At 37.5% G+C, this 12,337-nt stretch overlaps 1 protein-coding gene across 7 annotated transcripts in view; it reads right to left on the bottom strand.

Moving 5' to 3' along the window:
* The window catches only part of OSBPL9 (oxysterol binding protein like 9), a 167,123-nt gene that overhangs the window by 127,197 nt on the left and 27,589 nt on the right, over positions 1-12,337 (bottom strand). For 6 of the 7 annotated variants that reach the window (XM_069479964.1, XM_069479965.1, XM_069479955.1 and 3 more), the window contains exon 2: positions 659-709. The exons of the other annotated variant lie outside the window; for it this stretch is intronic. In XM_069479964.1, the coding sequence (XP_069336065.1) occupies positions 659-709 (51 nt within the window). The remainder of the gene's footprint in view (positions 1-658; positions 710-12,337) is intronic. 7 annotated transcript variants of the gene reach the window in all.

The following is a 12,337-nucleotide window of genomic DNA, read 5'->3' as shown; positions in this document are numbered from 1 at the left end:
CTCAAGTGCAGTTAGTCTGAACTGAGATGAGCCCTTACTGAAAAAGACATATTGGGTTTTGAAGACTTAGTATGGAAAAAAATAAAATATTTTAACAGTTTTTATTGATTGCATGTTAAAATAATAATACTTTAGATATATTGGCCTGGACAAAATATTAATTTTGCTTGTTTCTTTTTACTTTTTAAATGTGGCTACTAGAAAATTTTAAATCATATAGAGGGCTCCCACTATATCTCTACTGGACAGTACCGCTACATATACCTTTATTAAATAGTGCTAAACAGGAAAAACAAAGCAGCTAATACTGGGGATTTTTCAATTTTTTTCTACTATTGTTGTACCACCGACACTTTAACTCATGTAATTTCCAGCCGTTGTTCCCTGTCTGTAAAACAGAGGTTCAAAAATATCAGTAGATACATTAAGTGATGGATAAAACATTAAATCATGGGCCAAAATAACTGAGTTCAAGTCCTGGTTCTGATACAAACTAGCAGTGACTTGGAGAAATCACTTTTCCTCTCTGAGATTTAGTTGCCTGCTCCAACAATTGAGTAAGGAAGCTAAACTAAATTTAAACTTCTATGATTCCATCAAAATGCAATTTGTTTCTTTCTGTCAAAACTGGTTTTCATAAAAATGAAAAAATACTCACTCTGAGTCTAACACATCCTCTTCGAGAGCCTCTCATCATTTTGTCCTTGGACTAAAAGAAAAACAAAACATTCAATGAATAAAACATTATCAGACTGATAAATTGTTTTTAGAATCATCTAGGGATAAAAAGAGAAGATTTACAGTAATATCCATCCCTTCTGCCCACTCCCCTTCTGAAAAGAAATCATGGATAGAGAAATTAAAAGGCTTTAAATGAAAATGGTTTATGGTCTATACAAATTAATGTAATAATCACAGAACTTTCTGCTTGCCTTTAATGTAACTATAATTTTATCATGCCCCTTAATTCTAGCCCAGTGTTCCTCACATTTATTGAGTCAGAGAATCACATAGAAGACTGAGAATCACCTGGAGGTTTAAAAATTGCTCCCAGATGATTCTGACAAAGGCAGGTAGAGGAACACACTATGAGAACATTGCTTTAGCTTTACCTCTTTGCAATTTCCCAAATGGAATTTTTTGCCTCTGTGATTTCTCATCCAATATTTGGAATATCCTTGACCCAGATTTTCTGCCTTGCTGTCACTTTAAGCACCTTAGCACTGTCTGATTTACATATATTGGCCTAGACAAAATATTAATTTTGCCCACCCTAGGCTCCCAGAGTCTCCTGTGTGTTCCCTTGTCATTGCATGAGCCACTCTGTGTCATAACGGCTATTTTTCTTGCCCGACTCATCCACAAGACTGCACATTCCTCAGGGGGTAGGAATTGTATCTGACTTATCTTACACTTTAGAACAGTGTTTGGTACACATTAGGTGCTCAAAAAAAAAAATATTCTAGTGATGAAACATTGCTTACCCTTTCTGTCTCCCTCACTAGACTAATCCAAGCAAAGGCTATGTTATGCACAACAAGCACATAAATATCCCTGAAATTAAATCACCCATGTGTAATAAACCAAAACTTCAAATAATCAAAGTGTAACAAATATTTAATACTTGAATAACTGGTATTTTTCTCTACTCCACCTATGTGAGAAAGAAGCAAAACAAGCCAATGTCATAGGATTATGTTTTAAAAACAATTGTCCCACTTGAAAACATTGACGGATGCCCTAAATCCAAAGTCCTGAGCCATAGGAACTCATGTTCACAAGTGACTATTGAGGTGCTAAAGAGAGTATTTCCTTCATTCTATTTGCAAATACAAGAGAAGGATTCACACATTTTAGAAAAATTTCTCAATATCAAGTAGTTTCAAAAAGAGTTCTTTTCTAATAAATAACAGAGTGAAAGAAAACATAGTTAACAAAACATTCCTTGAGCATTTAGTAGCTCTAATGCTTACCTTCCCTCCAAAAGTATAAAGGCAATACTCAAAAATAATAATTAGGCTTGAAAATACCCAATGAGGTTAGAATGCAAAGTTAACTTGAACAAGGCAAGGACAAATATACTCATTCTTGATCCTCTTCAACCATAACATAATTTTTAAAATAAAATTATAGTGAACAGAAAAAGGGTGAGACAGGCCCCAAGGATGGTACCACTGTTAAGATTATAAATTAAAAGACACTGAAAGATATAATTGAAAATAATTAAAACAAATATAACTAGGAAATAAACAAATCTACAATGTAGGACATTCTACAAAATAATTGGCTTAGACTCTTGCAAATTGTCATTTAAAAAAAAGATTAGCATTTAAACAATTGTAACAGAGCAAAAATAATTGTTACAGGAATACAGGAACAAAGTGCTGTGAACTCCAGAAGGCTCCCTGCCATGGGAAAAGATCAGGGAAACAATACTAATGAGACCGGGTTTCACGTTTCAATCTGGGACTTTAAAAACAAAAGGAAGAAAGAAGAAAGGGAAGGTATGCTGGTGGGGGCTGGAGTGGGGAGGATGGGCGGAATCAAGCCAAGGCAACAACAGATGCAGAAAACTTCATTTTCCAGTCTCCTACTTTTGTAGGAGAGTAGACTTACATATAGATCAGAACACAAAGTACAGAGAGGAAGTTAGAGATCAGGCTGAAAATATTACAGGGACCAGGCCTGAATCCTAGCTTTCTGGGAGGCTGAGGCAGGAGGATAGCTGCAGCTCAGGGGTTCAACACCAGCCTGAGCACAGTGAGACCCCATCTCTTAAAAAAATAAAATAAAATAAAAAATAAATAAAAATTAAAAAAAAAAAAAGATTATAGGGACCAGATCCTGAGGGGTCTGAAAAAAATACAGCATAGTTAAGGAAATTCAACTTTATTCAATAGTTAATGAAGGCCTTCTGAAGGCATACAAGGAGGGAAATAACCTTCTCTAAAGTGTATTTTAGAAAAATAGCACGGTTAATATGAGGATTTGGTGGGTAAAAGGATAATGGCAACATTAATAACAACAGTAGTAGCAGCAGAAGCAGATTCTCACTCACTGATGCCCTCTATGTGACAAGCACTTTATATACAATAAACCTCACAAGACCGTGCATGGTAAGAGTTATCCACATACTATAAATGAAAGTGACACTAGGGAGATCAAGTTAATTACCCAATGTTACATATGTAAAATGTAGCAGAGTTTCACAATTTAGAAAGGCTGTGTAAGGATGGTGGTGGGCACCATCCTTCCCTCCCTAAAGAAAAAGAAGTCCACAAGACCTGCCGAAACTAACTGTTGGCCCCAGCTAAGTTAAAGAATAACCACACCCGGATATTCACCCAGATAAGAGAAGTTTTGGTTCCTGGAATCCATACACATACCACCAGCCCCTCCGAGTTCTCAATACCCACCCTAAAACCGTAACGGAAAATTCCTAACTTTTCATGCCAAAAATCTTCCCACCAAAGAAACCCCCATCCCCCAGCCCTAAAAACATATATAAGCCCACTCAAAACTTCTAGGCAACGCTACTTCTCGGGCCCCCTCTCTCCTGGGACCTGTGAACCTCGCCCAGGCCCCTCTCTTGGGACCCATTACCCTCGCCCATAGTGCTCAAATAAAGCCTCGTTGCTTACCCCTTTCTACTCTGCTCATCTTTCTTTCTCTGGCACCGACCATCCAAAAACCTTACAGGCTGTTCTGCAAATTCTTGCAGACCTTATCTGTGCTCTAATCGCCTCGAATCCCTCTTCCACAATACCACAGAGCCCTCTCCCTCATTCTCTCCCCACTTAGCAATACTATGGGGCTAAAGGCAAGCTGGTGTGACTATGTCCCCCAGACACAACTGGCCATCACAGGAGCCACTACCCCACAGGGCTGGACAGAGTCCTTTCCCAGGAATTTTTCAACTGGTCCTTAAGGAAGAGTGCTTTCCTATCTGCTCTTAAAGCTGTGAGATATAGACGCCACTGGTCACGTGCCTTTTATGTGAAGAAAGCAATAAATAAAGCCCATACAGCAAGAGAAGCAGAGAGTGAAGGGAAAAATCCTAGCTGCCAGTGATCTTTCACTACACTCTGGTCTCAAGCAAACCTGCCTAAGCCAATGCCATTCACCAAATATGAGGTTATTTTTGATGAATCATAGTAGCTTCTGGTGATGAGAGAAAGGTAATTGACATAACCCCACCCTAGCAATTTTCCTACCAGGTGTTATCTTACCAATGTTCTGAAACCTGCTAACAAATGTACTTTTTAGCAAATTATTAGGTTATTAAGTGTGGAATGTCCAATTTCCTTAAGTACTAAGTTTGACAGTTGATATCTCTGACATTTCACTTTGACACTTCTTGGTTTTTTGTTTTTTGTGAAGGCACATCCTCATTCTTTCAAACACACATTTTGGCCTGTGATTATCTTTCACATTTTTTTAGAGCAATTTTTGTGAAAACATGGATAAGTCAAAAATTCGTGTTATTTTTGAATATGAGTTCCATTGTGGAACAAATGCAGCACAGACAGCTCGAAATATCAATGAAGTGTTTGGGAAGGATGTGGCCAATGAATACACAGTATATCAATGGTTTGAGATGTTCTATTCTGGTGATTTTAATCTTTAACCACCACGTGGGTGATCTGAGACCAAGGTGGATAATGACGAGCTGAAAGCTGTAGTGGCAAGCGAATCCATCTCACCTATGTGTGAATTAGCCGCAAGGTTTGATATTACTATTACAACAATATTGGACCATCGAAACAAATGAGCAAGGTAAAGAAGTTGGATAGATAGGTACCGCATGAATTAAACAAGCATCAGAGGAGAAATCATCTCAAAGCTTGCCTTTTTTTGCTGTCACGACTAATAATTTCTGTCCCCCTGAAATGTATAAAACTGTAACCCAACCACAGAGAGATCACTTGCTCAAGGCTTCTTGGGCATGGCTCTCCCAGCCACGGTCACACATATTTGGCTCAGAATAAACCTCTTTAAATTATTTTCCAGAGTTTGGGTTCTTTTCTGTTGACAGATGACACACAAATCCATGAAGCATTCTATATTTTAAAAAATAAAGTAAAAAAAAAAAGAGAAAGATCTCAAATCAACAACCTAATCTTCTACTTTAAGAAACTACAAAGTATAAAGATGCTAAGGGATTAATTAAAAAGGAAAGAAAAGAAACTACACAAAGTATAGCAACTAAACCTAAAGCAAACAGAACAAAGGAAAAAATAAAGATTAGAGAATAAATGAAAGCAGAAAACAGAAAAACAGAGAAAAACAACTAAACCAAAAGTTGGTCCTTTTAAAAAGATCAACAAATTTGACAAACCTTTAGCTAGACTGACCAGAGTACTAAAATCAGGAATGAAAAGGAAGACGTCATTATTACAATCTCAGAGAATTAAAAAGATTCTAAGGGAATACAATAAACAAAAAATTAGATAACCTAGATGACAGGAACAAATTCCAAGAAAGATACAAACTGTCAAAACTGACTAAATAAGAAATAGAAAAATCTGAATAGACCTATGACAAGCAAAAAATATTTAATTAGTAATGAAAAAATTTCTCACAAAGGAAAGGCCAGGCCCAGATGGTGAATGCTATCAAGTGCTTAAAAAATTTTAAATAATCCTTTGCAATCTCTTTGAAAATATAGAAGAGGGTACACATCCCCATTTTTCTATAAAGCTAGTATTATTCCAATACCAAAACCAGACAAAGATATCACAGGGAAAAACCAGTGTCTATCATGAGTATTGATGCAAAATTCTCAACAAAATACTAGCAAACCCAATCCAGCAACATATAAAGTGGATTATATACTATAACTAAGTGGAATTTATCCCAAGAATACAAGGTTGGGTCAACATACAATAATCAATCAATATAGTATTAATAAAGAATAAAAAATCACATGATCATCTTAAAAGACACAGAAAAGGCACTTAGAAAAAAATCTAATATCCTTTTCATGACAAAACCACTCAACCAACTAGGGATAGAAAGGAACTTCTTCAACCTGATAAAGTACATCTGTGAAAAACCCACAAGTAACCTCATACCTAATGGTGAAAGTCTAAAAGCTTTATACTTAAGAGCAAGAACAAGACAAGGATGATCTCTCTTGCCATACCTACTCAACACTGCACTGGAGGTACCAGCCAGGCAAATTAGGCAAGAAAAAGAAATAAAAGCCATCTAGATTAGAAGGGAAGATCTAAAACTATCCCTATTTGCAGATGAGATAACATTACATGTAGACAATCCTAAGGAATACACACACACACACACACCCCAAAAAAAAAAAAAAAAAAAAAACTATTAGAGCTAATAAACAAGTTCATGAAGATTTTAAAATACAAATTCAATATACAAAAATGAATTGTGGCCGGGCGCGGTGGCTCACGCCTGTAATCCTAGCACTCTGGGAGGCCGAGGCGGGTGGATCGCTGGAGGTCAGGAGTTCGAGACCAGCCTGAGCGAGACCCCATCTCTACTAAAAATAGAACGACATTATATGGACAACTAAAAATCTATATAGAAAAAATTAGCCGGGCATAGTGGCGCATGCCTGTAGTCCCAGCTACTCGGGAGGCTGAGGCAGTAGGATCGCTTAAGCCGAGGAGTCTGAGGTTGCTGTGAGCTAAGCTGACGCCACGGCACTCACTCTAGCCTGGGCAACAAAGTGAGACTCTGTCTCAACAAAAAAAAAAAAAAAAAAAAAAATGAATTGTATTTCTATTCTCTTGTAACAATCTGAAAATGAAATTAAGAAAACAATTCCATTTATAATAGCATCAAAAAATAAAATACTTAGTATAATAATAAATTTAATAAAAAAAGAAGAAGAAGATTTGTACATTGAAAACTACAAAACATCATTGAAGGCAATTAAAGAAGACCTAAATAAATGGAAAGACATCTCATGTTCATGGACTAGAAAACTTAATATTGTTAAAATGGCAGTATTCCCCAAATTGATTTACAGATTCAATATAATCCCTACCTAAATCCCAGCTGCTTTTTTTTTTTTTTTTGCTTTATTTTGCAGAAATCGACAAGCTGAACTTAAAATTCAGTGGAAATGCAAGGGACCCAGAATAGCCAAAATAATCTCCAAAAAAAGAACAATGTTGGAGGACTCACACTACTCAATTCCAAAACTTAATGCAAAACTACAATAATAAAGACAGTGTGGGCTGGGCACAGTAGCTCATCCCTATAATCCCAGCTACTCAGGAGGCTGAGGTGCGAGGATCACTTGAGCCCAGGCTGCACTGAGCTATGATTGTACCACTATATCCAGCCTGGGCAACAGAGACCTTAATCTCTTACCAAAAAAAAAGTGTGGTGCTGACACAGGATATATATAAAGATAAATGGAATAGAATTGGAAGTCTAGAAATAAACCCATACATTTATGGTCAATTGATTTTTTTGCAAGAGTGCTAAGACCATTCAATAGGGAAAGAATAGTCTTTCCAACAAATGATGCTAAAACAAGTGGACATAACCATATGCAAAAGAAAGAAGATGGAGCCCTACCCTACTCCATATAAAAAAGTTAACTCAAAATGGATCCAAGACCTAAATTATATAAAAGCTGAAACTATTAAACTCTTAGAAAAAAAATAGGTATAAATCTCTGTGACCTTGGATTAGGCAATGGTTTGTTAGATATCACACCAAAAGCACAAGTAACAAAAGAAAAATAAATTGGATATCATCAAAATTAAAAACACTCATGCTTTCAAAGGGCACTATAAAAAAGGGAAAAGACAAATCACAGAATGGGAGAACATATTTGCAAATCATATATCTGGTAAGGGTCTAGTATCTAGAATATATAAAGAACTCATAATTTAACAATAAAAAGACAAACCAATTTTTAAATGGGCAAAGGATTTAAATAGCTATTTCACTTAAGAAAACCAAATTAACGAGATAATTTCAGCTGGTGAAAAGTATTAAAAAAATAAAGCAGAGAGATTGTCTTAGTCCATTTTGTGCTACTATAACAGAATACCTGAGACTGAGTAATTTATAACAAACAGAAATTTATTTTCTTACAGTTCTAAAGGCTGGGAAGTCCAAGATCAAGGCACCAGCGTCTGCTGAGGGCCTTCTTGCTACATCATCACAAGGCAGAAGGGCAAAGAGTACAAGAGAGGGAGCCCTTTTTGTAATGGCATTAATCAGTTCATGATGGCAATGCCCACATAACCTAAACACCTTTCATTAGGCCCCACTTCCCAACACTGTTGAATTGGAGATTAAGTTTTCAACACATGAATTCTGGGGGACACATTCAAGCCACAGCACTGATGACTAGAAAATTATTATTGGGGAAAGGAGTTGTACTTTAACTTAGGTGGTTTGAAAAAATTCTTTGAGGAGTTGATACTAAGCTGAGATTTGAATCAGAGGATCCAGCCATGTAAACAATCTGGGGGAAAAGTTCCAGGCAGAGGGAACAGCAGAAAACGACTCATTAGTAGACTTGCTCTCCATTCTCAGCAATGGCTATTTCACATTTTCTCCACACTCCCACAGCACACCTCCACTTGGCTTTCTCACAGGCATTTCAAACTCAGTGTGATCCTGTCTCTCCTTCTATCCAATGAATCAAAGTTCCCTCATTTCTGTCCCTGAAAAATCTTTCAAATCCTTCCTAACTCAATCTCTACTATCAATCCCCCCACTCCAGACCTCTACAATCCATCCCCTATATTGTATCACACCTTCCTCTTTTTTGTTTTTTAAGAGATGGGGTCTTGCTCTGCTGCCCAGGCTGGAGGGCAGTGACACAATCACAGCTCTCTCTGCAGCCTCAGACTCTTGGGCTCAATTGAGCCTCCTGTCTCACCCTCCCAACTAGCTGGGACTACAGCTCTTGCTTTCTTGCCATGTGACACCCTCAGCCATATTATGAAGCAGCAAGAAGGCCCTCACCAGAAGCTGAGTAGATGCTGATGCCATGGTCTTCCAGAACCATGAGCCAAAATAAACTTCTTTTCCGTATGAATTATCCATCTGTAGTATTCTATCACAGCAACACAAAAACAGACCTAAGGCATAAAACTTCCATGGATTTCTCAGTGTTCCTGTAAAAAGCCCTAGAGCCCTAGCAACATTTCCACATACCATAAGGATTAGATCCTTTATTTTCCTCTGTTCTGAAAGGATAATAAAAACTTCTCTTATTCCCCAGAGAAGTCAGAAAGGTTATAGCCTGGAGTAAGTAGTTCCCTAGGTTAAGGCCCCAAGGTGCCAGGAAAAGGGGTACAGCTACCTCCCTAGGTATTTGTGTGTAAAAAGAAATGAAGCCCCAGAACTTGGCCTCCTGGAGAGGTTTTATTTATATACCAAAGGGTTGGAGTTAGGATTTAGGCTTATTACCTTTCCTAACTGACTGTTTCAGGAGGGGAGGAGGATAGTTGCCTCTTTCCCCTTCATAAGCAGAGAAAAATCATTTTTCCTCATCCCTCACCTACAGAGTATCTGGCTACATATGTAGGACAACTGACCTGGTTCTTATAGCATCGCCCTGGGAGTAAAGACTAGGGCAAATGTGGGCCAACACACTTCTTATTATGAAATCTGTCTCTGATCCAGTATACCCTGTGTGCATTCAGGATAAAATTAATAAAGATGAATATTAAAAGCCTGCCAAATACTTAAACTATAATTAAATAATTCTGAAATTGCTCATTTAATGTTCATTACCCCTGCTGGCCTATAAATTCTAGGAGAACAATGACCTAGTATACAGTGGAGACTCAAAAAATATTTGTTGAATGAACAAATAATAGGAAGAATACATGTAAGTGCACATAGCCATTTAAAATTTCATTAATATAGCCTATAACCTTACATACTGTGTCTCAACAGATAGTAATCTGGTGAAGTTTCTATTATTATTTTCATGATGTTCATCAGAAAACTAAAATAGAACTGTTAAATTAGCTGCTCAAGGACAAATTAATTTCATAGCTTTTAGTCTGTTAACTAAGTCTGTTAACCCTGTCTCAAAGGAAAAGAGCCTTCAACCTTTATGCTACCATCTTCATACCTGCTTGACATTTATCTTTTTAAAAGTCAGTGCTTTTTCTCCCAAAGAAACTTCTAAGGGTTTCCAGCAGCATGATGACATTTTGGGTTACTAAGTGCCCACAAAGCAGTAACTAGTGAAGGCAGAACTGTGGCCCCCAACCCCTGGGCCGTGGCCTGGTACCCGTGGGTGCCTATTAGGAAACAGGCTGTACATCACCGCCTGAGCTCTGCACCATGCCCCCCTCACCCACGACACCCCAGCCCTCAACCCCAGTCCGTGGAAAAACTGTCTTCCATGAAACAGCCAAAAAGGCTGGGGACTGCTGTGAGTCTAGAATGTCAAATGCTATCAGGATGGCTTGAGTCATCTGTACCTTCTCAAATAGAAAGGAGACTATAGGAGTGAGTATTGTTGCTGTCATTTCCTATTGTGTAATTGTATGTAGTGTAACTGTGTGGAATTTTGGCAAGTAATATTTATTATTTTTTGAGGTATAATTTCATTCAGTAAAATACAGAGATTTTAAGTGTATAGTTAGACGAGTCTTGACATTTGTTTACAGCCTTCTTACCAATATCTCAAACAAAATATAGAGCATTGCTATCTTCCTGCAAAATTCCCTGTTTCTTTCCTGTCTGTCCCACACCCTAGAGCCCTACTCTCATGACTTCTATCTTCACAGGTTAGTTTGCCTGACAGGCTGCCCTCCTGTGTTCCAGGAGTAGATGGTGCAAGGTACAACACGCTTAGGAGTGCAACCTCATATGCTCTTGGGAATGAATGAACTAATACATCTGTCAATGCTGAAGTAGTGTTTACATTTATGTGAAAAGGAGGGGACCATTTTGTATTTGTCCACATTCATCGTCCTCCTATCTTCTACCATCAACATATTAAATGTTTTATTCTTCACAAAGTTCTTTGTGTAGCAGGGGTGGAGGACTGGGTGGGTGAGTGGCCACAAGCATGAGTCAGAAGTACTGCCCTCTGAGACAAGTGATGAGGCATGCACATAAATTATTATCATATAAGATAGGAATAATAGGTGCCTTAAGAAAGGTAAGATGAAGTGCTATGTACTGGTAAATTCAGAAGGAGACCTCACTTTTAGCTGTGAGAGATTTGGAGCAAGTCAGATGAGACTCTTGCTTGATCTTTAATGAAAGTTCATTTATTTAATTTATTTATTTATTTGAGGAAAAGGAAAGAGAAGTTTATTAATCTGCTGACAAATGGGGAGGATGGCAGACTAGCATCTCAAAAGACCACTATCCTGTCTTTAACCAGAAATACAGGGCTTTTTAAAAGGAGGTGGGGGTCGTTGGGTTTGAAAGTTTATTTTAAGCAAAGTAAAATTAACACTCAAATGAAAAATTAAGTGCCTTTATATGACAGGTTTGGGGAGGCATTCTCTTTGCTTTATAAAAGGATTGTAGAATTAGTTTAAATGGCAAACTAATCTTCCCTAGTGAGTTTTAAATATGTTTGTAGAAAACTTTTCCAGACATATTTGCTTTGTGAAGCAGAGTAAATCCGTATTTATATTTCCAAATAAATAGATTTTCATTGATGGCACTATATACTGGCACCAAGCTAGATTTTGTGAGTTAATTTGTTAACTTAAGACATTTTTAGGCCGGGCAGGGGTGGCTCACGCCTGTAAGCCTAACACTCTGGAAGGCCAAGGCCAGGAGATTGCTTGAGGACAGGAGTTCGAGACTAGCCCGAGCAAGAGTAAGACCCTGTCTCTCCTAAAAAAAAAAAAAAAATAGAAAATACCAGCTGGGCAACTAAAAATAGAAACAAAAAATTAGCCAGGTGTGGTGGCGAGCCCCTGTATTCTCAGCTACTTGGGAGGCTGAGGCAGGAGGATGGCTTGAGCCCAGGAGTTTGAGGTTGCCATGAGCTAGGCTGATGCCACGGCACTCACTACTAGCCTGGGCAACAAAGTGAGACTGTCAAAAAAAAATTTTCTTTAATTAAAAATATATATATTTTTAGTACTTAATATATGCTAGGATATACTGAACTAATCTTCTAAAAGTTTGTAGTCCTGTTGGAGATCTACTTAAGTAGTTACAATTAAAATACAATCAAGCACTTTCATGTTAAGCTTTGATTTAATGCTTAGAGATTATTATTAATCTCTAATTGTTTTATGGTAATATTTTAAAATGCAATTACAAAAATTTGATTAAAGAAGACTGAAGGTTATCAGAAAGGGGAGAAAAGTTTCCCCTATTTTACTTGGGAATGTCAGATAATCTGATT

This window comes from Eulemur rufifrons, chromosome 8 (assembly GCF_041146395.1).
Source record: "Eulemur rufifrons isolate Redbay chromosome 8, OSU_ERuf_1, whole genome shotgun sequence".
Classification (NCBI taxonomy): Eukaryota; Metazoa; Chordata; class Mammalia; order Primates; family Lemuridae; genus Eulemur; species Eulemur rufifrons.
Note: the sequence above shows the minus strand (reverse complement) of the source record. Positions and strands in the feature narration are given on the sequence as shown.